Source organism: Pelodiscus sinensis, chromosome 1 (assembly GCF_052426305.1).
Source record: "Pelodiscus sinensis isolate ZL-2025 chromosome 1, ASM5242630v1, whole genome shotgun sequence".
Lineage (NCBI taxonomy): Eukaryota > Metazoa > Chordata > Testudines > Trionychidae > Pelodiscus > Pelodiscus sinensis.
The window spans coordinates 245,414,884-245,439,052 of NC_143052.1; the positions used below are offsets into that span (position 1 = coordinate 245,414,884).

General features: G+C 48.3%; 1 protein-coding gene and 1 long non-coding RNA gene across 3 annotated transcripts in view; one reads left to right on the forward strand and one right to left on the reverse strand.

Moving 5' to 3' along the window:
• Positions 1-4,049: 4,049 nt before the first annotated feature.
• Positions 4,050-12,082, reverse strand: LOC149525730 (uncharacterized). Its single transcript, XR_016348428.1, has 3 exons — positions 11,946-12,082; positions 8,075-11,063; positions 4,050-6,710 (listed from the first exon to the last, which is right to left on the reverse strand). It is a non-coding gene; the product is annotated as an uncharacterized LOC149525730 (long non-coding RNA).
• IRS2 (insulin receptor substrate 2) overlaps positions 10,284-24,169 on the forward strand; it is a 35,799-nt gene continuing 21,913 nt past the window's right edge. For both annotated transcript variants that reach the window (XM_075918593.2, XM_006121843.5), the window contains exon 1: positions 10,284-13,731. In XM_075918593.2, coding sequence (XP_075774708.1) covers positions 10,284-13,731 — 3,448 coding nt within the window. The remainder of the gene's footprint in view (positions 13,732-24,169) is intronic.

A 24,169-nucleotide genomic window follows, 5' to 3' on the forward strand; every position in this document is an offset into this window, starting at 1 on the left:
CTCCATTACGCCCCCTTAGCCGCTGGCAGATCGAGCGGCACGTTACGTCGGAGGAGGATTCAGTTTCGCGCTGCTGGCAACCCAGCCAGGCGAATGCTATTTTGGGCGGAGCGGGCACACAACAGACCCAGTTTCAAACTCAGCGGCTGCAGCGCGCACGGCATCAATGCGGTCATGCCAGCCGGGAGCCTATTGCATGTCAAGAGAACGCGTGTGTGCACAAAGAAAAGAAAAGATGTTCCAGGAAGAAAATCCTGGTGTTGCGAGCCACTGACGTAGATCTGCCTCAAGTGTGTCGTTTTCACATCAGCCCCTGGAGGATCTGGGGTGGAACAAGTCCTTTCTCGCACAGCCTACAAACAGCTTTGTTAAGGTTTACCCACACACGTAATCCTGCAGTCTATGAACATGTCCTCAGGTCAATGACATTTTATTTTTTGAAAACAAACAGAAACCCTCCCTAGACGATTCTGAAATGAATAATTTATGCCAGAAACTGGAAAAAAAAGTATATTTTTAGATTATACTATTTATCCTTCCCAATGTATGTAGTAACGCCCATTCATTAATCTGCTGGAATACAAACACGGGTATTATTTCCAGACGAATTCTGAGAAGGGGAAAAGTTGTATGAGCACATACTAGACCATCGAAGGGGCAAAAAGTGGAAGACATAATGCAGCATATAGACCTATGAAAAATATAGGGAGAGGAAGGCAAAGCAATATGGCAGGAACAACTGCCCTCGGTAGCAAATGATGCCCCCAAAGCAACAGTTTCTTGCACTACGGGCCTAATCCAAATTCTATTAAAAATAAGGGTCTTGCCATTGACTTAATGGATTTTGGATCAACAGCTGTGTGAATATGTATTTATGTAAGTGTACTAATTTTGGGAATGGTCTTCTGTTGCTAAAATATATATTCTCAAAACATTCATCTTCTTTCTTTCCAAATTCACAGTCTGTTGCGCCAAATTGTATTGCTGTAATCATGGAACTATTTTCTCCCTTTCTTTTCTTCTGGATAGTCAAATGCATCCATGCATGAATTACTAAGTTATGAACTATTTAAAAATAAAACTATTATTGAAAATATGCAAATAATAAGAGCATCAAAATTCCTTCTAAAAAAAATAATAGCAAGAAAAAATTCACAATCATGATTTTCTCAATTATGTTTCCCTTTTCCCAATATGGATTTTCTGTATGAGAATATCAGATAAATGTATTTTTACCTAGTGCGTTGATTATTTTTATAATTTTTAAAATAATTAAAATGTGTAACGGGACTCTTAATGTACAAAGGTACTGTAAATATAATCACCTGAGCAAGATCAGGGTTTGGTTGTTCCAGGACAAGGGGATGTGCCTGGAGTCCAATTGTTTCTCTTCGAATGGAAAGGGAGGGCTCTGACTGCAGGGACAGTTGTATTCCAGAAGACTACAGGGAGACAGCAAGTGCCTGTGTCCTGGATAGCCCACAGTCAGCCAAGAAGCATGGTCCACGCTGCCCTGGACTAGCTCTGGGCAGCTGCAGCTGGCCCAGCAGCATAGCTCTCCCCTCCCCCACCTGCCCAGGTGAGCAGCTTCTGGCGGGCAGCACACCTCTAGTCACCCTGGGAAGCAGCCAGCCACTGGTTGTCCCCCCCTGCACTGAGCCTCCTGCCCTGATCTCTACATTCTTCACCTCCTGACCTGAGCTTCTCCAAGATCACTTCACCTCCTGACCTGAGCTTCTCCATGCTCACTTCACCTCCTGACCTGAGCTTCTCCATGCTCACACCCTAACCTGTCTCCTGCACCCGCCACATCCTGCCCTGGCTCCTGCACACCCTGCCCTTAGCCTCCCAAACCACTGCCCTGATCTCTGCACCTCTCTTATTTCTGCCCTGAGTCCCTTCCACCCTCAACCTTGCCTCCTGCACTCCCCACAATCTGCCCTGAACCCCTCCTTCCAACCCTGACTCCTGCATCCCCACAGTCTCAGCCCCTTGCCGGGAAGGACCCAAACAATGACAGGCAACTCTTCTAGTACATTTATATAAAAATTCAAGGACATCAAAATAGAAATCAATTTGTTCTTTTGTTGGAACAGATAACTGTGGTCTTGAGCTACATCTAGACTGCAGGCTTCTTTTGGAAGAAGCTTTTCCGGAAGAGATCTTCCAGAAAAAACTTTTTTGGAAAGAGCATCAACACAGCAAAAGCACAACAAAAAGCGATCTGCTTTTTTGAAAGACAGTGTCCACATTTATTGGACGCTATCTCACATTTCAGCTGTGGTTACTGTGAAAGGAGTGGCCACCAGGGCACCTGTGCTTTTTACTGGAGGCCTCTTCTTTCAAAAAAACTGCTCTCTTCCACATCTACATACACCTTTTTCCAAAAAAGCTTTTTTGGAAAAGGGCTTCTTCCTCATAGAAAGCAGTTTACCGGTGTCAAAAAAACCCTCGTTCTGTCGAAAGAACGCAATAGCAGTGTGAACATAAGTGTAGTTATTCCAGCAAAACAACCATTTTCCAGAAAAACTGTGCAGTGTAGACATTTTGATAATATGGGTGAATATCACTGATGCACATAATAATTTGCTGCCTTTTTTTCCTTGCTTAGCTGTCATCAACTTTACAATACTGGCAACAGTGTGAGGGCCACAGCCAAGCCAACATGCCTTGCAAACATTAGTCTTTATCTTTAAATACATGGGGATTTTAAAATAAGACCTAGTGGGATTCAAATTTGATGTGTACGTGCATCCAATGTTCAGAAAGTGTTTGCAATAACCTAGCTGTGACTCTTGGGTAATATTTAAATAGTCACATTTACTTAGGGCCTGAAAACCTACAAGCCACATTCTGGTGAAACACTAATCAAGGCAGAGTTCTACTGTAGATCAGAGGTCAGGTAACTACGCCAGCAGAGCTCTTCCTTCTGCCTTATACTGCCTTTCCACCAAGTGATCCTGGCAGCACAGCAACACCAGCCAAAGATCTGTAGTGTACACATGTCTTCATATTGTCATCTGCAGGTGTGGGCAGGTTGGAGGACATCTGTGACCTTAGGGGCTAAAGCCATGAGCTAAAAGACAATTGGCTTTTTACAGGTACACCACACCCACTACATTTGTGGATTACATATGCTTTAGTATTTTAACTACTGTATAATTATACTGTTACAGTTTGGACTTCCCTGGTCTGGTACCCTCGGGACCTGAGCTGTTCTGGACCAGGGAGTTTGCTGGATTGGGGAGGTTAGTGATTCCCTGCCGGATGCCCAGCTCCCAGGCCCTTCTCCTTAGGACTCCTGCCCTACCGTTGGTCCTGCTAATGCTAGTGAGCATCTCGGTAACTCAGTGGCTACGTCTACACTGGCCCCTTTTCCGAAAGGGGCATGCTAATTTTCAACTTCAGAACAGGGAAATCCGAGGGGGATTTAAATATCCCCCGAGGGATTTAAATAAAGATGTCCGCCGCTTTTTTCCAGCTTGGGGAAAAGCCGGAAAAAAGCGTCTAGACTGGCCCGATCCTCAGGAATACAGCCCTATTCCGGAGGATCTCTTATTCCTACTTCAAAGGAGTCATTGTGGATAGTTCTTTGAAAACATCTGTTCAATGTGCAGTAGCAGTAAAAAAAAAAAAAAAAAAAAAAAAAAAGCTACCAGAACATTAGCAAACCCTTAGGAAAGGGATACAGGCCCATACACAGTGTGGCTACGTCTACACTGGCATGATTTTCCGGAAATGCTTTTAATGGAAAAGTTTTCTGTTAAAAGCATTTTCGGAAAAGAGCATCTAGATTGGCATGGACGCTTTTCTGCAAAAGCATTTTTTGCGGAAAAGCGTCCGTGCCAATCTAGACGCGGTTTTGCGCAAAAAAGCCCCGATCGCCATTTTAGCCATCAGGGCTTTTTTGCGCAAAACAGCAAATGATTTGTGCAAGAGGGCTTTTGCCCGAACGGAAGCAGCACAGTATTTCCGCAAGAACACTGACGATCTTACATGAGATCGTCAGTGTTCTTGCGGAAATTCAAGAGGCCAGTGTAGACAGCTGGCAAGTTTTTCCGCAAAAGCAGACGATTTTGAGGAAAAACTTGCCAGTCTAGACACACCCACCGTGTGTGAGGGGTGAGAACCCCTCCCCCATGGTTTTCCAAACAAGAACGGCTTTTGACTAGTCTGTGCATTTCATAATTTTCACTTTGCTCTTACACTTACATTTAATTCTTTGAGTAGTGAGTTCTAAAATGCCTATCCTGTCATGAGTGGAGTAATTATCCCTGTTGTAACTGCGGCTGCTGGAAGTGGCTGGCATGTTCCTGCAGACCCTGAGAAAGGCAGAGGAGGGGGTCTTCACATGCTGTCCTTGCCTGCAGAACTCACTCCTGCAGCCTCCATTGACCAGTAATGGGGAACTGTGGCCAGTAGAAGCTGTGGGCTCAGTACCTGTAGATGAGGGGCAGCACATGGCACCATGGAGCCATTACTGAATGTGTCAGTTGCTTTCAGGAGTGGTGCAGGGCCTGGACAGGAGTAAGCCTGCCTTAACCCCACTGCTCCACCACCTGGAAGCTGACTCAGTTAAATGATGCCCAACCAGAGCCTGCTTCCTCAACCTCTCTCCCAGTCCTGAACCCCTCTCCTACACCTAACCTCCTGCCCCAGATGTGAATCCCCCTACACCCAAATGCCTACCCAGAGCTTGCACCCTGAAACCCGTGCTGGACTCCAATCCACACCCTGGGCTAAGCCCTGAGCCCCCCCACACTACAAACCCCTTGGCCCAAGACCAGAGCCTGCACTTCAACCTCCTAACCCAGCCTGGTGCAAGTGAGTGAGGATGGGGGAAGGAAAGGGGATGGAGTGAGCAGGATGAAGCCTCAGAGAAGGGGTAGGGCAGGGGCAGGGCCTCAGAGAAGGGGCAGGAAGGATGTGGTGCCAAGATATTTGGGTTTGAGGTAGATGTTACATTGCACTTAAATTGAAAAAGTGATCTTGTGGTTAAAGCGTTTGGAGACCACTGGTATGGAATATCCAGTAACATCTGTCCCTTGGAAAGACTAAGGGTATGTCTAGACTACAGGCTTTTGTCAACAGAATTTTTGTCGACAGATACTGTCGACAAAGCTTCTGTCGACAAAGAGTGTCTAGACTACATTCCGTTGTCGACAAAGCAAGCTGCTTTGTCGACAAAACCCTGTAGTCTAGACACAACCCGGAACTCTGTCGACAAAAGTTGTTATGCCTCGTAAAATGAGGTTTACCAGCGTCAACAAAACTGCTGAGTTCTGTCGACATTATGTCGACAGAAGTCAGCGGTAGTGTAGACGCAGGTATAGTTTTGTTGACAAAAGTCCACTTTTGTCGACAAAACTCTGTAGTCTAGAGACACTCTAAATCTTGAAACAGAAAGAAGTAGGACAGGGACTGTTTAGTCAGATGCAACCAGTTTATTTTCAGGTTTGTTGGACTTCTGTGTGCTGAGCACATGTAACTACCTCCCTTACATGGTATTCTCCAAACTGAATCTCAGGGAAGCAATTCTCTGTGTTTTAGTCTTTCTTTTTTCAGTTGCTCCTGAAATTACTCTGTTTTTTTCATTCCCTTTGATGCGTGTGGCACAGACCATTGTCAGAAAGACAAGATACTGGACTAGATGGATCATTGGCCTGATCAAGTATAGCTATTCCTGTGTTCCTAAAAAGGTAAAGTATGGCATGAAGAAAAGGCTCAGAATCTTTCAGAGAAGGAGATGAAGGGTGAAGACCATCCATGTAATTTTAAAACAGAAATGCGTGTTGCTAGAGCTTGTTCCTTGAAGCTAGTACCAATTAGATCATATTTTTCCCTGAAAGCTCATGAACTCTAGAACCAATGCTTCCCATACCTTGCGTCAAAGACACATATTGCTGGTAATTTTTGGTAACCTACTAAGTTAAAAACCACAAAGCAAAAATAATTAAATAGAAAAAGACCAATATTTGTTCCGTGTGTCACAAATCAACCAGCACCAAGAAATTAAAGTTATTACTGAAATCTAAAACTGAATTATAAAACATTATAAAAAGTAGCCATTTATTATGCAGAAGTATGAGCTAAAAGGACATTTCCTTATTATTTTTGTTGCACATAAATTGTTTATTAAACATTGACTCTGTTGCTAATTATAAAATTTTCATTATAAAAGTATTTTCATAATTAACTTTTACAAATGTAAATTATAAAGATTTGATTGATACGCTACAAATAATTAGTATTTCATAACTTTCTGAAAAAAGTCTGTAAGGTTTCAGAGAAAGTCTTCTGAATTTTTATTGCTGTAAATTGTGAACCTCTTTTTGGTAAAGAGTTACTCAGACAAGTACCAATTTGAATAAAGGTTTCATAATCTGGTTCATAATGATTAAGATTAGAAAACCAACCATTCCTGATTTTGCATGACACTTTCCTCCTTAAGGACTGCAATTCATAGACAATAAAATAAGTTTTAAAAATACCTTGCATTTCTACAGCATTTTTAACCCCAATTCTCAAATTATTTTGTAAGAGTAAGTAAGTATTGTTATCTCCGTTTTACAAACAAGGTAGCTGAAACACAGAAGTTATTGGTTCTTGCCAATGGTTATTTGGTGAGTCAGTAGCAGAGAGTTCAGAGGTCCTCTCTTTCTCCCCTGGAAGGTTAATTCCTCGGGTCTCCAGCAGTTGCCTTCCTTTTTCTGTTTAAACATGTATTAATATAAGTGAAAAACAAACAATCAGGTAAGTAGCTTAGTGCTAATACTTAAAATGTAAATACCCAGTCTCCGTGATTAGAAGGGGTTCTTAAAAAAAAAAAAAAAAAAAAAAGCTCCGCTGCAACCTGAACCTGCTGATATTTATAGCTGGGTCTCCCCCTTTCCAGGTACAGCTGTTGATTTCTAAATGGGTTATTATGACCGAAACCAAGGAGAATGTAAAGGACCGAGACTCAGCCTTAACTTTCTCTTGCACGGCGTGAGTATGGAGTCAGTGACTATACGCTGCGCTGTATTTACTCTGGTGTGTGTACGTGTAGGGGTCTGGACTGGTGGAGGGGATTACAAGCTGCGAGGGGAACACTGGATTGTTTTCGTGGTTTGCGCCCGCCCTCTACCCTGCGCTATGGAAACTATATTTTTTCAACTTTACATTCAAAACAGATGACTTCAGCTGCATAATATACAGACACAGTAATGTCCCGATGGCATTCAGAACAGAAAATTCAAACCAAGAATGTTTGTCTGGCCCCCAAACCTCCGCCTCCCCCCAAGCATATAGAAAAGTGAAATAATTTTTTGCGGGTGGATCTAAGGAAAGAGATGTAGCTGTGATTAAAAACAGCCCAGATTTTCAATACGTACTTTTCCCTTTATCCCAAGACTATTATAACTTTCCCCTTTTTTCAAACCCAATGTCTTCTATGTTGGCGAACAGGACGAGCTATGATTTTGTTTTCCTCTATCGCGGGGGGACTACACTTACACACCCACTGGTCCCTCCCCACACACGCACATCACAGATCGTCTCTGCTTCCCACTCTGTTCCCCACACGGCCGCCCCCTCCCTGTACACACGTTACAGATGGTTTCTGGTTCCCACTCTTTCTCCACCCCCTATTCCCTGTATAGCGAGCCCGCCCGCCCCCTCCCTCCCTCCCTCCCTACACAGCCGCATCATAGAGCTTGTCTGATCCCCCTTCTGTTCCCTACCCAGAGAACAAGAGCTTCCCTGTGCCGCCTCCCACTCCCTTCCACAAAAGGGGTGCGATGGGGATGGTAAATCCACCTCCTTCCGCCCCCCCCCCCCCGATGTATAAGTCCGCCCCTGCATCCCCTGCCGTACGTACAAGCCAGGGGCATATTGCTCCCGGCGGTGGCTGGTAGCTGCGTGTGTAAGTCCAGAGATGACTAATTCTGAATCTCGTAAACAAGCAGGGACCTTCTCTCATTGAAAGCCGTTCAGCGGCCGGGGCTGCGCACGAAGAGGGGCGACTAGGGCCGGAATCCCCCCGCAAACCCATCACCCGTAACACGGAGCCGGAGTTGAAACCAGAGTCGCGCACCATAGATACGGGGCTTTGCCAGGGTCGGCTAAACCGGCTCGTGCGCGCACCTTCTCCCCACGGCAAGCAGCCTGCAAAGCAAACACACACTCCAGCCGCGGCACATTTCCAGAGTGTAAACACGGCGGGCAGGGGCGGGGGTGAGGCTGCTCCACTCCCCTTTCACAACTCATTACTTAATTGCCTCGATGGGCGCTAATCCCTCGGTGCGGCTGGCTTTGTTTCGCAAGGAAACACGAACGTTGCCCTTATTCGCAGCCACGCAAAACACGCTGCGATCAATTAATTAATTGAATTAAGAAATGACCAGCCTTCCCCCCTCCCCCCACGTTCTTCACTCTCCAGGTGGCATTTCCTTCACTGCAACTGTGGGGAGAAGGCAAACAAGCCCCTGAGTAATGACAAACTAGCAGAAGCTACCCCCCTCGATTCTCCGTTACTTTTTGTAGGGATCTACGGGGGCGAGCCAAGAGCTAATGGACGAAAGGGGAGGGGGCCTAGGACATCTGGGCGCTGTTGTGTGGATTGGGGAGAGGGGGCTAGAGACCTAGGTGAAGGATTGGGAATGTCTAGGGGAGGTGGCGAAGAAGGCTCTGAATTCTCTGAGGGGAGAAAGCGAGGGTGGAGATACAACCAGTGTCATGTGAATGAGGGGAAAGTAAATAGGGGGCACCCCGAGGGGACCAGGCACACTAGTGTTGACGCAAGAAGGGATCGGGGAAAGCAGGCAGAGCCGCACAGAGGTGTGTCCGTGCAAGCCCAGAAGGCGGGGAAGGGATTAGGGCGGAGGAGAGAGGGAGGTGCCAGGCTGTGGACAAGAGGGACCAAGCACGCTTGCAGGGTGCGTGGAGCTGGAGAAGCATAGTAGGACGTCAAACTTCAGTGTGTGGAGTGGGAGGGAGGGGAGACTCTTCTGTCGTCTGGGGGATACAGAGGAGAACCACGCAGGAGGCAACAGAGCTTTATTGCCATGACAAACTACACAAATGTTACCAAAGCATGAAAGATCTAGATTCCCCTGGCATCGGTCAGTCTGTCCAGGGCAGGACTTCATACTGTTCTGGGCTGTGACCCCATGCCCATAATCATCAGCCACGTTCGGGCTTGATGGGCGGTGGGTCAGTCGGTCTGATAGAGTTGGGGAGGCATGCAAGGAGATGACTGGTTATATGGCTAGATGGCTATCTCTGACCGCCTCCTCTCCACTTTTGGCCCATCCTGCTGCTTCTAGCTTTGGAGGAAAATTGCACCTCTTTCTTGACCGCTGGCGATCGGCTTCCCCACATCTGTCGGAACCGGGGGAGTACACACCAGCCCGGCTCAGTGTGCGGTGTCACGCACTCAGGCCCCTAGATCCCCCTCTCCCTTTTCACCTCGAATGTAAATCTGTCTTCACTGAATTGGCCTTGAGCGAGAATCTACTGTACCTCCCCCCCCCACCTGCCTCCCGGCAAGGGGGCTGTCCCGCGCCTGCGATCACTCCGCAGCCCCTCCGCCACTCGCGTTTCTACGTGGGCTTCACGGTAGACTGGCGTTGTAGGCAAGCTCCCGTGTGTATCTCCGCGGGGTGGGGGTCTGGGCAAAGGGGCAGGCGGGAGCTAACGTGCGTAGAAGGGAGGGCGTGGGCGGGAAAAGACACAGAGGGGGAGCCCGGGAGAGAAGAGGGTGGGAGCCGCCAACAACCCAATAACAACCCGCCTCCCTTGGCCTGGCGCCCTCCCTTCATTCCCATTGGTGCGCGGCGCCATCCTTTCCCCGGCGCGACACCCAATGCCGTAGGAAGCAGGCGGTGGATTGATGGCCTCGCCCCCCTTTGCTCCGGCCTCTCCCGCCCCTCCCTGGTCTCGGTGTGTGAGCGTCTCGGTAACTCAGCAGGTCACGTGTTGTTTTGCTCTTTAGTTCAGCCCTGGGTGCGCAATGTGTTACTTACTGCTCAACTGCTACCAAGACAGGCGGCAGCCACCAGCTCCGAGGATCCAGAGAGGAGCAGCAGCGCCCAGGATCTAGCAGGACCTCGAGCAGCGGCGGCAGCAGCAGCAGCAGCAGCAAGCTCCTTACTGCACTGAAGGGGCAACGGCACCATCGCCACCGAGCTTTAGAGAGGAGCCCGGGTCACAGCAGCTCCGGGGACCAAGGGAATAACTCCCCGCCCTCCATCCCAGGGCGCTAAGAGCTCAGCTCCCCCTCTGCCCCACGCTCTGGGCTGGGGATGGCGAGCCCCACTCTGCTGGGGCTGCTGCCCCCCCTGCATTCCCCTCCTGGTCCCAACCTGAACAACAACAACAACAACCAGAGCGTGAGGAAATGCGGCTACCTGCGCAAGCAGAAGCACGGGCACAAGCGCTTCTTCGTGCTCAGGGGACCGGGCGGCAGCGGGGAGGAGCAGCCAGGGGCGGGGGGCGCCCGGCTGGAGTACTACGAGAACGAGAAGAAATGGAAGAACAAGTCGGGGGCTCCCAAGCGGGTGATCGCGCTGGATTCCTGCCTCAACATCAACAAGCGGGCGGACGCCAAGCACAAATACCTGATCGCCCTCTACACCAAGGACGAGTACTTCGCCGTGGCGGCCGAGAACGAGCAGGAGCAGGAGGGCTGGTACCGGGCCCTCACCGACCTGCTCAACGAGAGCAAAGCCGCCTGCCAAGGCTCCCCGCTCCGCCACCTCTCCTCGCCCTTCTCCTCCTGCAGCGCCGCCGCCTCCTCCCTGGCCGGCGCCTGCGAGGACCTCAACTACGGGCTGCTAGCCCCGGCCAGCGCTGCTTACCGGGAGGTCTGGCAGGTGACGCTGAAGCCCAAAGGGTTGGGGCAGAGTAAGAACCTGACCGGGGTACACCGGCTCTGCCTCTCGGCTCGCACCATCGGCTTCGTGCGCCTCAACTGCGAGCTGCCCTCGGTCACGCTGCAGCTGATGAACATCCGGCGCTGCGGCCACTCCGACAGCTTCTTCTTCATGGAGGTGGGGCGGTCGGCGGCCACCGGGCCCGGCGAGCTGTGGATGCAGGCGGACGACTCGGTGGTGGCACAAAACATCCACGAGACCATCCTGGAGGCCATGAAGGCGCTGAAGGAGCTGTCCGAGTTCCGGCCCCGCAGCAAGAGCCAGTCCTCCTCGTCCTCCTCCTCCGGGGGCGCCGCTGGACCCGGCGCCTCCTCCACCCACCCCATCACCGTGCCCGGCCGCCGGCACCACCACCTGGTCAACCTGCCGCCCAGCCAGACCGGCCTGCTGCGCCGCTCCCGTACGGACAGCCTGGCGGCCGGGGCCAACGCCGCCGGCCCCAAGGGCGCCCCGGGCCGGGTGCGGACGGCCAGCGAAGGGGATGGGTGCAGAGCGGGCTCGGTCGCCGGCAGCCCCATGAGCCCGGGCCCGGTGCGGACTCCCTTGAGCCGCTCGCACACGCTCAGCAGCGGCGGCAGGTCGGGGGGGAAACTGGGGCCGCTGCCCCCCGCGGGCGGCCTGCAGAACAGTCGCTCCATGTCCATGCCCGTGTCCCACTCGCCCCCCTCCGCCACCAGCCCCATCAGCCTCTCCTCCAGCAGCGGGCTGGGCTCCGAGCCCCCCCACCCGCACCAGCCGCAGCGCCCCTCCAGCGGCAGCGCCTCTGTCTCGGGCTCCCCCAGCGACCCGGGCTTCATGTCCTTCGACGAATACGGCTCGAGCCCCGGCGGCGACCTGCGGCCCTTCTCCTCCACCGCCAGCAACCGCAGCAACACCCCCGAGTCCATCGCCGAGACCCCGCCGGTGCGGGACCCCGGGGGCGGCGCGGACCTGTACGGCTACATGGCCATGGAGAGGCCCCAGAGCGGCCGGCTCTGCTACCGGCCCTGCCCGGACTCGGCGGGGGACAAGGGCCCCAGGAAGCGGACTTACTCGCTGACCACGCCGAGCCGCCAGCGGGCCGCCCCTCCGCAGCTCTCCTCCGCCTCCCTGGACGAATACACCCTGATGCGGGCCACCTTCGCCGGCAGCTCCGGCCGCCTCTTCCCCGCCGCCTCCCCCAAAATGACCTACACACCCTACCCAGAGGACTACGGCGACATCGAGATTGGCTCCCACCGCAGCTCCGGCAGCAGCAGCACCAACCTGGGGCCGCCGGCAGGGGGCGGCGGCGGCGGCGGGGACGACGGCTACATGCCCATGACTCCCGGGGTGGCCGCGGCGATGGGCCGGGGCGGCCATGACTACATGCCCATGAGCCCCACCAGCGTGTCCGCCCCCAAGCAGATCCTGCAGCCCCGCACTGGGGCGGGCGGCGGCGGCGGCGGCAGCTCCTCCCCGGGGAACGGCAGCGGCTACAAGACCAGCTCCCCGGGGGAGAGCTCCCCGGACGACAGCGGCTACATGCGGATGTGGGGCGGCTCCCGGCTGTCGGTGGAAAGCTCGGACGGCAGGCTGAGCGCCGGGGACTACATCAACATGTCCCCCCGGGACCCCCCGCACGGGCCGCCCGCCGCCTCGCTCACCCCGCCTGACTTCTTCTTCGCCTCCGCTCCGGGCGCCGGCGACCCCCCGAGAGCCGCCTACGCCTGCAGCTCCCTGCCCCGCTCCTGCCCCGGCCAGGAGCCGGCCAAGGACAGCGACCAGTACGTGTTCATGAGCTCCCCGGGCAGGCTGCCCCCGGAGGAGCCGCGCTCCGTCGCCCCCTCCAGCCACACGGTGCCTTCCCCGCTGCGGCCCAGCCGGACCGAGAGCTTCCTGAGCCAGCGGGGCCCGCGGGCGGTCCGGCCAAGCCGCCTCTCGCTGGACACCCTGCGGACGCTGCTGCCCAGCATGCACGAGCACCCCCTGCCGCCCGAGCCCCACAGCCCCGGCGAGTACATCAACATCGACTTCGGGGAGGCGGCAGCCGCTGACTCGCCGCCCTCCCTGCCGGCCGACAGCCCGGCCTCCTCGCTGGGCTCGGGCGCCGGGCGCAGGCGCTCCCCCCTCTCCGACTACATGAACATCGACTTCGGCCCGCGGGCGGGCCCGGCCTCGGTGGGCTCCCTGGAGACGCTCTCACCGGAGTCCTGCTCCAGCAGCGGCCGGCCGGACGGGCGCTACCTGCAGGCGGTGGTGGGGGTGGCCTGCCTGTCCAGCCCGCCCGACGGGGGGGATTACACCGAGATGACCTTCGGCATGGCCACCACCCCGCCCCAGCCCATCGCCCAGAAGCCAGAAAGTGCCCGGGTCACCAGCCCCACAGCCGGGGTGAAGAGACTCACCCTGGCCGGGGTGGAGGCTTTCATCCTCTCCAGCCCGCCCCCGGATCCCAACCGTGGGGCTAAGGTCATCCGGGCGGATCCCCAGGGACGCCGGCGGCACAGCTCGGAGACTTTCTCCTCCACCACCACTGTGACCCCCGTGTCCCCTTCCTTTGCACATAACCCCAAACGGCACAACTCGGCCTCGGTGGAGAACGTGTCCCTCAGGAAAAGCGAAGGCCTGGAGGAGGAGCAGGGCAGCAGCCCCATGTGCCGGGAGACCTCTGCTGGCTTCCAGAATGGCCTCAACTACATCGCCATAGACGTGGTGGATGGGAGCCTGTCAAACTGTGACAGAGTCCGACCCAAAGGCAGACATGCCCTGAATGGGGACATCAATGGAGTGGAGACCAGCGCCTATGCCAGCATAGACTTCCTGTCCCACAACCTGAAAGAAGCAACTGCTGTGAAAGGTGAGTAGTAGGTCACTGTCCCAATGTGCTGCTGTTAGTATTTCTAGGGACTGTTGCCCTGTAGAGCACGGTTTCGCTCTCTCTCACCCTCTCTTTCAGTTCTTGTAAGCTTTGCAAATAAAACATCCAGTAGTAAATCATACTTGAGTGGCCTCACACTATCTACATACAAGGAAACACTTAGATGTCCAAGTGTTTCCTCTTCCCCAGAACCCTAACAAGTGAACTCAGTTCTATATCTTGGATATAGTTGCAGAATTGCAGTTGGAATTCTCGAAGTGTTCTCCTAAGAGGTTATAAAATTTGAGCTAAAAGGGAGGGAACACATCAGTTGGCCAAAGATCTGTTGGTAATCTATCTGAAAGTCAAAAGAGAATAACCTGGGAAGGATTAATATATTACTTCTGAATTACTTTGACCTGCTAACGTTTTGCCATAAATCTGCAGTGAGCATGTGAAAACATCTTTCTTTTCAGGAGTCACCAGTGTGAGAGGGTTACATATTGTTTTGCAAATTTTGTTTAAGAGCCTACCCAAGAGAGAGGTGTAACTTTCTGCAGCTGCCAATTGAATCAGTATCAATGCCAGTTGGTTGGTTTGTTTTTTCAATGAATTGCAAATGCAGGGTGCTCAAAGACTAAAACAATCCTAAATAAGCTAAACCTTAATTGGAGAGAGAGTTTGTTTTAATCATGTAGCTGTTCCTTTTGAGAGGTGCTAGTTGTGCTCTAAAGACTTCTTCATAGCAGGAGGGAAAGTCTACAGTTGGTGAGCCAGGAAGAGACAATATGTCAAGGATTAAAAGTTAATGATTCAGGCACTGCAGGGATCCTCTTTGCTATTGCACCGGGGCATTTCTAACGTGTGTGAGACTGTGTACCTGTAACTGTTACGTGTTTTATAGATTCAGGGATCTGAACCTATAAAAGGTGACTTAACCCCACTAGATTTTATTTCCATGTGTTTATAATTTTGATACAGATAATCCGTTTTAAGTAAAAGAAGTGGTGATTTCTGATAACGATTCATAGAGGTTTTTGTTACTTTTTTATTGGCTTCTTGATTTTTTGAAGAAGAAAATGTTCTTTTTTGATAGGAAGTGCTGAAGGATGGAAGAGATGAAAATAGACAAATTCACCATCTGTAGAGTTTTGAAGTTAATTGAGAGGGTTGGTGGACTGAAATGTCAGAATTTTTCAAGACAACACTAAATGGGAGAGTTAAGGACAGAGACAGACTTTTCAGTTGTCTGTTGTTTTGCTTGAACTGGCTTCAGGATTTACATGGTTTGGCAATAAATCCGTGTGAATACTTCAATTGCCTTATGTAAAAAATGTTTGGCTGTGCCCCCTGGATTGGTTTACCTTCCAGTAAAATCATGAGTTCTCTTTTATATATAGTTGTAAATTGAGGTTAGCAAGATTTGAGTTTTGCTTGGCCCACCTACAGCCCCCCAACTGCATAGCAAATCATGTTGGGGAAGCACCACTTGCACAGTAACAGCCAAACTGCTGACCCTAAGAGAAAGAGTGAGGGCTCTGCCTAGGAGGAAAACCTGGGCTGGATTAAAGTGCTCCTACCATCCAGATTTGGATTAAACTGTGGAAATTGCATTCATTAAACTAACAAGGGGAAACTGGCACTACATCTTTCTGATAAAGTTAACAAAAAGACAGTATTAATGTAGCAACATGAATTTAGACGCTAGTGTGAACAGTTTAATTATAGTAGTTCATATGCCATCTTATTCAGATATAATGTAATCATGCAGTGAAGATCAGAATTGGGCGTTGAGCTGAATGGAGGAGGCACAACCAATGACTCTTTCTGCCATTCTGTTTCCCTGAAGAAGAAAACCTGTGTCCCTGTTGCATATTACACTTACTCTTCAGGAGAATTGTAGCCAATTTCAGGACAAACTGGCAGGGAACACTTTGCATAACTGTTAATTGGTGTCCAAGGCCATATTTTATAGTAAAGGTATTTGTAGTGAACTAATTTGAAACAGAACAGTTTGATTAGAAAAGTGCAAGTATATGACCTTAGTAAGGGAATGTATAAGTACAGTAGTGGACTACTGAGTGGAGCCATTAACATTTACAACTCCTGAGCTCATTTAGTTTTGTTTACATAACCACATTGACGTTTGTTTACAGTACTACTACCATGTTACTATTGCTACTTCTTAAAGATTACCAGTACAGTTCACAGTGACATTCAGGGTTCTAAACGAACTTTAATTTGTAAGGTAAACAGGATTTTCATATTTTATGATGAAATACACATACATAATTACAGAAATGTATATATTAAACTAGGGGCAGGTATGACTCATGTCTTATTTTAAGACAGCAGTTCAGAATGATTTAGCTAGTGTTTATTGATGATTTTTACTATGTACAGTTTACCATGGAGGTAACCTATATCAAATGTGATTAGTATTGTTTACTTTTCTGTGTTTTTTTTTAACTGAATCATTAAAGCCATTGAATTGAGTGAACCAGTGTTATCCTTTCAAAGTTAAGGAGAAGTTAACATTTTTATTCAGAGCAATAAACTGAAATGTGTTCTTTAAAAAGAAGTAACATGAAGAGCTCTTTAACACATATATTGTTAAAAAAAAGCCCAGTTAACTGTTTGCTTTATCAGAAGACACTTCAATGTAAACTATATAAATCAAAGTTCAAATACTTCCCCACATTTATAGATAAAGATATATTGTATGTAATTGTTTGAGGTTTTTATCCTTCTAATGAAAAATAATCAATGACTTTTAGAAATAAAGATGCATTGGTTTTCATCAGTCACTTACCTGTCTGTTTTAAAGAATAGTATGCTTTTGTAATTTCAAACCTGTATCCTGTTGAGAGCAAGCTAACAAAACCAAAATAGCTGAAAACAGAAAAATAAAACAACCATTCAGAATTGATCAGTTTAATTTAGTTCTGCTTCACTCTGAAAATGTGCAGGCCTCTGAAAGCTTAACAAGTACACTTACCTTCTGAAATATAAATTAAATTGTGCTTTTATTAGACATCTTGAAACTCTTGTTATAAGATGACTGTCAGTTACCATTCAGTTTTACAAGTGTGAAATAACCCCTTTGTAAAATAAATTTGTTATGAATTAGTGTACATGTTTCTTTCCTTATGGAAACATTTTTACCCAGTTCCTCCTTTAGTGTAGGTTGTTCATTGCTTTGGAGCTGTCATGTCCAACAACTGAGGATCTGACTGTTGGGCGAAATCCTACCTCCATTGAATTCACTAGTAATTTTGGCTTTAATAAGGTCAGGATTTCTATATATATTTTATCCGGAAAGCCTTAATCAGAATTCCCAATAAGTTAGTAGTAGTTATGCATAAGTTTTGACTTACTTGGAAGTTTCTTATTATAGAATTATAGGATTGGAAGGAACCTCCATAGGCCATCTAGTCCATTCCCTCCCAACCTGCATAAGTATTTTTTTTCTTGGTTAAGGATATTAGAATTGGGGGCATTATCTTTGGGGGCGGGGGAGGAGGAGTGGTTTCCCAAAGCAACATTTTGTCTGAAACATGTTAAACAGCGCTAGTGGAAAAACTTAGTTTTCCAAAGTGTGATAGCAAATACTGAGGTCTGTTAGCTATTTTCTCCTTCATTTTACTTTCTCTTTATTTAAAAAGGTCTTATTATAATCTAGAATGCATTAGTTTTGAATTATCCTAAAGTAAGGTCTCTGAAAATAGGTAAGAACCTGTCTGATTAGATCATTATTCATAAAATCCTTACAGGAATATACTTAAATAGTATGAAAATAATATCTAAGAAAAATTCTCAAATTGTCGAACCAGAAACTTTGATTTACTTTTTCCTTTGTGCTCAGTTTGAGCAATAAAACTAAAGAAGTCGGTTTCACTTTTTGTTTTTTAGGTACTGATTGCCACAATGTTTTGGTTTAGAAACTGCATGGAATTGTTTAATTGCCTGTATTTTTTTAAAAATCCTTTCTTCAAAAAGTCTTGGTTAATTTTATGAAAACATTCAAGTACAAATTTGTTAATCTTTTTAAAAAGCTTAATTTTCCTTAGAGTACATTAATACTAAATGTAATTTCTCTTACTGAACTAGTGTCATGAAGTAGGCTATATACCTTAGAACTTACGGATTCAAGAATGGCTTGTCTCGTGTCTGATATAGCTGTGATTATAAATCCCCTCGCAGTTAACAAGAATTCCAATTTCACCTTAGATAATTGTTGGGAAATGTTCTTTTGCTTTTTCAGATTTCATTTTACTTCTAGTTGAGTGCAATAATTGGGTATCAAATTTGGTAACATAACCTATAAAATACATACTGAAAACTGTACATTTTATAAAATTTTCAATTGTTTTCATTTATGGATGTCTGATTTAAAAAACTGAGGTAAAACACCAAAATCCATAAATGTATTTTGGATTTTATTGTGTTATTCAAATTAAATGTAGTTGCACTAAACATTTGAAGATTGTCATGGTTACTTTGAATCATTTAAGATAAAAAGATATAGCCTAAGTTGAATGGTGGGTTTGTTCTAAAGTGAACTAGTGTAGTGTAGTTGCTCAGGGCAGAGGAAATGCTTAGGTTGATTTTCTGATAATTTGATTTCTTTCAAGATAGCTGCAGAGACTAACATTAATTTGTGCTACAAGTAAAATATGGAAAGGAAGGTACGAACAGAAAGAGCATTAGAACATACTTTGTATACAAGGAGGAAATAATGTTAACTTCTTTGTGCTGGTTTTACTATCTTAAAAAATACCCTTATATTGAAATACTGAAGTTGGTTAAAGGTTAAAACATGGCATGTGTACACCATAGTCAGTTTAACTAATGGATCTCTTCCCCCATTAGGAAGTTAGTGTATTGTGTATATATAATCCAGGAATTTTAGTTTCCGTTTAAACAGATCTCGTCAAAAGCACTTAACAATATGTCTGTCTTGGATCTAGTAAACAAAAATAAATGCTTAATAGGTTTAACTTTTTTTAAAGACCATCATGTGGTGCAGTATGTTTGTGCATATGCCCAGTTCTGGGCTGAATTTATGCCAATGAGTGCATCTATCTTGTGTTCTGAAATTTTGAAGACAGCCTTTTGCTAAGAGTTGTTAGTTTATTTCATTCACTTTGCTAATATATTGAAAAAAATCTAAAACAAATATAGAAAGAACTTATCAATCATATAGACTTTTATATGTATGCTCATTTAATATTTAGTTTTAATTATTTAATTCTCATAGTATTTGCTTGAAAACAAACTGTTGATTTCTGTGGGTCTGATTCTATGCTCAATGACAGGGCTCGCCCAGCGGCGGCGAGCCCCGTTCGCCAGCTGCATGGAAGCGCACACCGAGCATGCACAGACCGTGCTGCACATGCGCTGACCGTGCTGCGCAGCTCCACCGGGCTAAAATATACTTGCCAAGGCAAGTAGATTGCCTCATTTGTTGAGCCCTGCTCATTGAAGCCAGTAGCATTCACTGATTTCATTGGCTGCAGTATTAAGATCTAATTTCTCATTTTGGTATCCACAAGCCTGGTATTTGGCTGCTTATTTTTCTGAGTTTCATATTGCCTCTCTCTTAGCTTTTAAAAAAAAGTTATTTATTTTGCATAGCTGCTTCTCTGTATATGTTAGTAAGGAGGTCACCAGGGGCAGACTTGCACTACATATTACAAAGATTGGTCCTGACAATGCAGCCATCACTAAAGCAAAATTCTTAATGAACGTAGTATTGTTTGTGTATGTCAACAAGATTTGCAGGATTAGGCTCTAACGACCTGATCTAAAGCTCATTGAAATTCTCCCTTTCCCCTCACTTCTTTATTGATCTGCATAAGGATAAAATAATTGATTGGTAAACTGATAAGAATGTACCACAACTAGGGATATAAGCGACTATTCAACTATAAGATAAGCAAAAGCTTATTGGGTAGTCGACTAGTCCCTTGACTAGTCACTTCCCCACCCCCAGGCAGCAATGGGGGGAGCTGGAGCTGGAGCTGGTGCTGGGCGGAGCCAGTTTAAAAACCAGTTCCCTCTTCCCCCCAGCACAGTCTCTGTAGAGGGCAGGAGAGGTAGGGTGCTAGCAGGGACTCGACTCGGCATGAGCCAGGAGTCAGCTGATTCCTGGCTCACACCTAGTCCCAGACATACCTTTACTTTTTAAATGCAACAAGAGCCTGTCAGTCTTAATACATTTAAAAGGCTAAAGCATAGCAGGGGGGACCCAGCGTGAGCCGGGACAGCTGATTCCCGGGCTTGCGCATGGTCTCTCCTTTCCTCCCTGCTGCGCACAAGCCTTTTAAATATATTTTAAAAGCTGTTTCACAGTGCGGAGACCTTGTGCGAGCTGGGAATCAGCTGTCCCGACTGAGGCTGGGTCCCCCCTCCTGCACTTTAGCCTTTTAAGTTTATAAGCGCCAGTAGGCTCTTAATACATTTAAAAGACAGAGCCGTAGCTGGGTTAGCTTACAGGCCAGGAGATAACCCCGCTGCAGCTCCCCACTTGTTGACTAGTTGATGGAAAATCCATCGACTAGTTGATTAATATCCCTAAAAACAACCACTTTTTAGTTTTACTGACAGCAGGCCTGTACTGAGGAATTTCTGTGAGAGAGGGTGCTTTTTAGTAAATATGGACCGCGAGGGTGTGAATGCACCCCTTATGGTCCCCCAGGTAAATGGGGAAGTAAGCACAGCCTTCCCCCGACTGGCCAGAGAGCAGGGGAGGGAGGTTCGGGCAGCACGCTGCTCCTGCCTTCCCCATGCTGGCCGGAGCATGTTTACTTGGAGGATCATGGGGGGGTGCTTTTGCACCCTTCACACCCCTCCTGCGTACAGGCCTGGAAAGGTAGAATTGCATCTGGCCCTCGTGTGAACAGCTAGACACTGGTGCTAAGCATGCTGGTGGATAGTGTCTAATCAATATGCATGATTATGTGGAGAGTAGTCTGTTACATATTTATTCATGTACATGCAAATGTATTTCTGTTGGTATTGTACAGGCAGTCCTCGGGTTACGTACAAGATAGGGACTGTAGGTTTGTTCTTAAGTTGAATCTGTATGTAAGTCGGAACTGGCGTCCAGATTCAGCCGCTGCTGAAACTGACCGCCAGTTCCGACTTACATACAGAATCAACTTAAGAACCCCAAGCGTCCCCAAGTCAGCTGCTGCTGAAACTGATCAGCGGCTGATTCCAGGAAGCCCGGGGCAGAGCAACTCTGCCTCAGGCTTCCTGTAGTCAGTGCTGGTCAGTTTCAGCAGCAGCTGACTTGGGGACACCTGGGGCAGAGCAGCTGGGGTGCTGCTGGGTTGCTCCAGTAGCGCCGCTCCTCGGTGCTACTGGACCAACCCAGCAGAACCCCAGCTGCTCTGCCCCAGGCGTCCTGATGCAGCCGCTGCTGAAACTGACCAGCAGCGGCTGAATCAAGACGCCTGGGGCAGAGCAGCTGGGGTGCTGCCGGGTTGGTCCAATAGCTCCCAGAGCGGCGCTGCGGGACCAACCGGCAGCACCCCAGCTGCTCTGCCACAGGCATCCGGAGAAAAGCCTAATCTGCTGGGGGGGGGGGGGGGGCGCGTACTAGCTGCGCTCCCCCCCCAGCAGACCAGGAAGACGCGGGTGGTGGACCGAGACGCACTGCGGTACCGCCGCCTGGGTCCTCCGCGGCTTTGCTCCCAGTCTCCCTGGTCTGCTGGAGACCAGCAGACCAGGGAGACTGGGAGCAAAGCCTCTGAGGTCGCTGGCAGAGGGACAGCCGTGGCGCGCCTGGGCTGCCCCGCTGTCGGCTTCCCCCGAGGCTTTGCAAAGCCTCGGGGGAAGCCGGCAGGGGGGCAGCCCAGGCGCACCTGGGCTGCTCCGCTGCGCTAGCCCCTCCGGGCTTTGCAAAGCCTCAGAGGAAGCTGGCAGTGGGGCAGCCCAGGCACGCCTGGGCTGCTCCGCTGCCCGAGCCCCTCCGCGGCTTTGCTCCGTGTCTTCCTGGTGTGCAGACCAGGGAGACGCGGAGCAGCTTTTCTCGCCCTGGAGTACACGGGCGGCGGGACCACGAGGTCCCGCAGTCTGTGTCCTCCGGGGCGAGAAAAGCCCCGTTCGTAACTGCGGATCCGACATAAGTTGGATCCGCGTAAGTCGGGGACTGCCTGTAGATGAAAACCTACTGCTAAAAGTAGCTGGATTGAGTTAAAAGTGGAGACATTTACTTCATATTTCAATCTAATGGACTAAAATTTGGTTGCAAACACATTTAAAGGAACACAATCAAGGATAAAAGGTCAAAAGTTTATGCAGTTTTTTCCCCTTTGAATCAGATTGTAAGATTCATATAACACTCTTTCAAAACTAATGTTTAAATTTTTTTAGCAAAAAGGCAGCCATCCTGCTCAGTGTGGAAATGTACAAAACATGCCAATGTTTGAATGCAATGTTGGGTACATGTGTTCTTTTAAGGGTGGATAACTTCCATTATTCTGTAGAGTATTGTTGCAACTGTGTTGGTTTTAGGATTTTACAGATACCAGGTGGGCAAGGTAAAATCTTTTATTGGATCAACTTTTGTTTGTGAGAGAGACAAACCTTTGAGAAGAGCTTGTCTGTGTCATCAGCAGAGATTGGTCTAATAAATAGCTGCCTCACCTACCTTGTATTTCTGTTAAGGAAGCAGTTTCAATTTCATTTTCAAACATCTGAAAAGGAAAATACTTTCCAAATGAATATAAATACCTCCGATTTTTTTTTCAGCTGACAAGATCCATAACTGAAAAAGAAGATAATTTGTCAGTAGTATGTTCTGCTTGAAATTCAGAGGGAACTTTCACTGTCCTTTAAGATTTATTTTCTGTGTTAAATTATTTATTATTTGTATTACAGTAGTGCCTAGAGACTCCAGCTGAGATCAGGTGCTGTACATATGTATTCAAAGACTTTTTATCCCAATGAGCAGTCAAACCAACTACAGGTTGAACCTCACTAGTCTGGCACCCTTGGGACCTGAGTTGTGCCAGACTAAAGAATTTGCTGAACCACAGAAGGTCAATGTTGTCTTGCAGCATGACCAACACTTCCACTGCTTACTGGGCTCTTAGAAGACATTTAGGGTCAATGAGAGCTAAATAACAGCACCAAGCACTGAGAGCCAGGACTGATTGCTATAAACAAGCTTTATGGGACCGTGGATAATTTGGCGACACCCACAATAAATGGACACCGGTCTAATAAAATCATGCAGTACCAGAGAGTGCCAGAATAGAGAGGTTCAACCCAGGGCTGGACTAAGGGGTGGGTGAGCCAGGCAGCTGCCCAGGGCGCCATCAGGTGCCATGCACCCGGCTCCCGCAGTGCCGCCCCCCGCCCCTCCCCCATCCCCGCGGCGCCAGCCAGAAGTGCCCTTCCCACCAAAGCTGCGGGACCCTGCATGGCCAGGTGCTGTGTGCCAGCAGCAGTGGCTGGGCCGGGCTGGGCAGTGCATGTGCCGTGCACCCCGGTGGCAGACCCGGGCTGCGTGCCTGCAGCCAAGCTGGGTAGCGCGTGCGCACTGGGTGCCATGGGCCTGTGCTCCCTGGGGGGGCGGCAGGCCCGTGCATACACCATGCGTTTGGGGGTGGCGCCACACGCCTGGCCTGGGAGGCCAAAATGGCTCGGGCCGGCCCTGCTTCAACCTGTAGACCAGAATGGCAACCTATAGCTCTTGGCCCCTTCAGGTAATCCACTGGCGGGCCATGAAGCCCAAAGTCACTTATTGCAGCCCCGCTGAGTAGGAATGGCAAACTATGGCCTCTGAGAGCGGGGGGAACTGCAAAATCTCTCATGGCCTGCAAGAGGTTTTCCCTGACAGTTGACGATTGACAACAATTTGCCAACCCTTGAACTAGACAAAGAAATATGGGGGAAAGATTTTGGTGGATTATTAGTATTCTTCCCACATTAGTTATTAGCTAATTCCAATAACATTCCTAAGAAATAAACCATAAACTCATTAAATAGTTAATGCTTAGATTTGCCTGTGCATAGAAAATTAAATAGTTGTCATATGACACTATGCTATCTTTATGGGAGTTCATAATTTAACAAGCTCTACAGTTTTTTAAGATGTTGCCTGTGCATGTGTGTTTATACAATAAACACAGAATAGCTGTCCTATATAAGTAACCCCAGAGTGTATCTTATTCTAATGAATACTATATTAATAATAATTAAACTGATGAAGAAAAACCCAATTAGCATCCACACTGCAAAATGCCTGGTAAGGTAATAGCTTGATTCCACAGATTAGTAGTGAGTCAGTGTTTTGTTTACATTATTTGTCAGTCTCTTCAGTATCCTAGAAAAGAATATTTCCTTCCTGGCAGATGGCAGCCCCAGGGCCATGCACCTGCTATTACAAGCAGTAAGCTGTAGTAACCTACCTCAGCTTCGCTGT